At 68.9% G+C, this 341-nt stretch overlaps 1 protein-coding gene across 1 annotated transcript in view; it reads right to left on the bottom strand.

Moving 5' to 3' along the window:
• The window catches only part of LOC119590731 (filaggrin-2-like), a gene marked incomplete at its 5' end in the record, with an annotated part of 31,541 nt that overhangs the window by 207 nt on the left and 30,993 nt on the right, over positions 1 to 341 (bottom strand). The window contains 1 exon segment of the mRNA XM_037939421.1: positions 1 to 341. Coding sequence (XP_037795349.1) covers positions 37 to 341 — 305 coding nt within the window.

Genomic DNA, 341 nt, shown 5'->3' with positions numbered 1-341 from the left:
AGCACGTCCTTGGTCATGGCCGCGGCCGCCGACCGCTCAACTTCCTCGTCCACCTCCTCGACGGACTCCTGCGTGTTGGTGACGGCCTTGAGGCGCGCCGTGATGCGCGACAGGACGGCGTTGGAGGCGGCGAGGTTGACGGTGCGCAGGAGGTGGTCCTCCGCGCGGCGCTCGTGCAGCTCGCGGAAGTGGACCACGTTGGCCATGGCGGCGGGCGTGGCCAGCGACTGGCTGCGCTTCTCCCGCGCCGCCAGGTGGTCGCCCAGGCGCGAGTGCGAGGGACTCACCAGCGACAGGCTCTTCTCGAAGAAGGTGTACATCTTTTCGGCCTTCGGGGAGAT

This window comes from Penaeus monodon, chromosome 27, assembly GCF_015228065.2.
Source record: "Penaeus monodon isolate SGIC_2016 chromosome 27, NSTDA_Pmon_1, whole genome shotgun sequence".
In the NCBI taxonomy this organism is placed as follows: domain Eukaryota; kingdom Metazoa; phylum Arthropoda; class Malacostraca; order Decapoda; family Penaeidae; genus Penaeus; species Penaeus monodon.
This window is presented reverse-complemented; position numbering and strand designations above follow the sequence as displayed.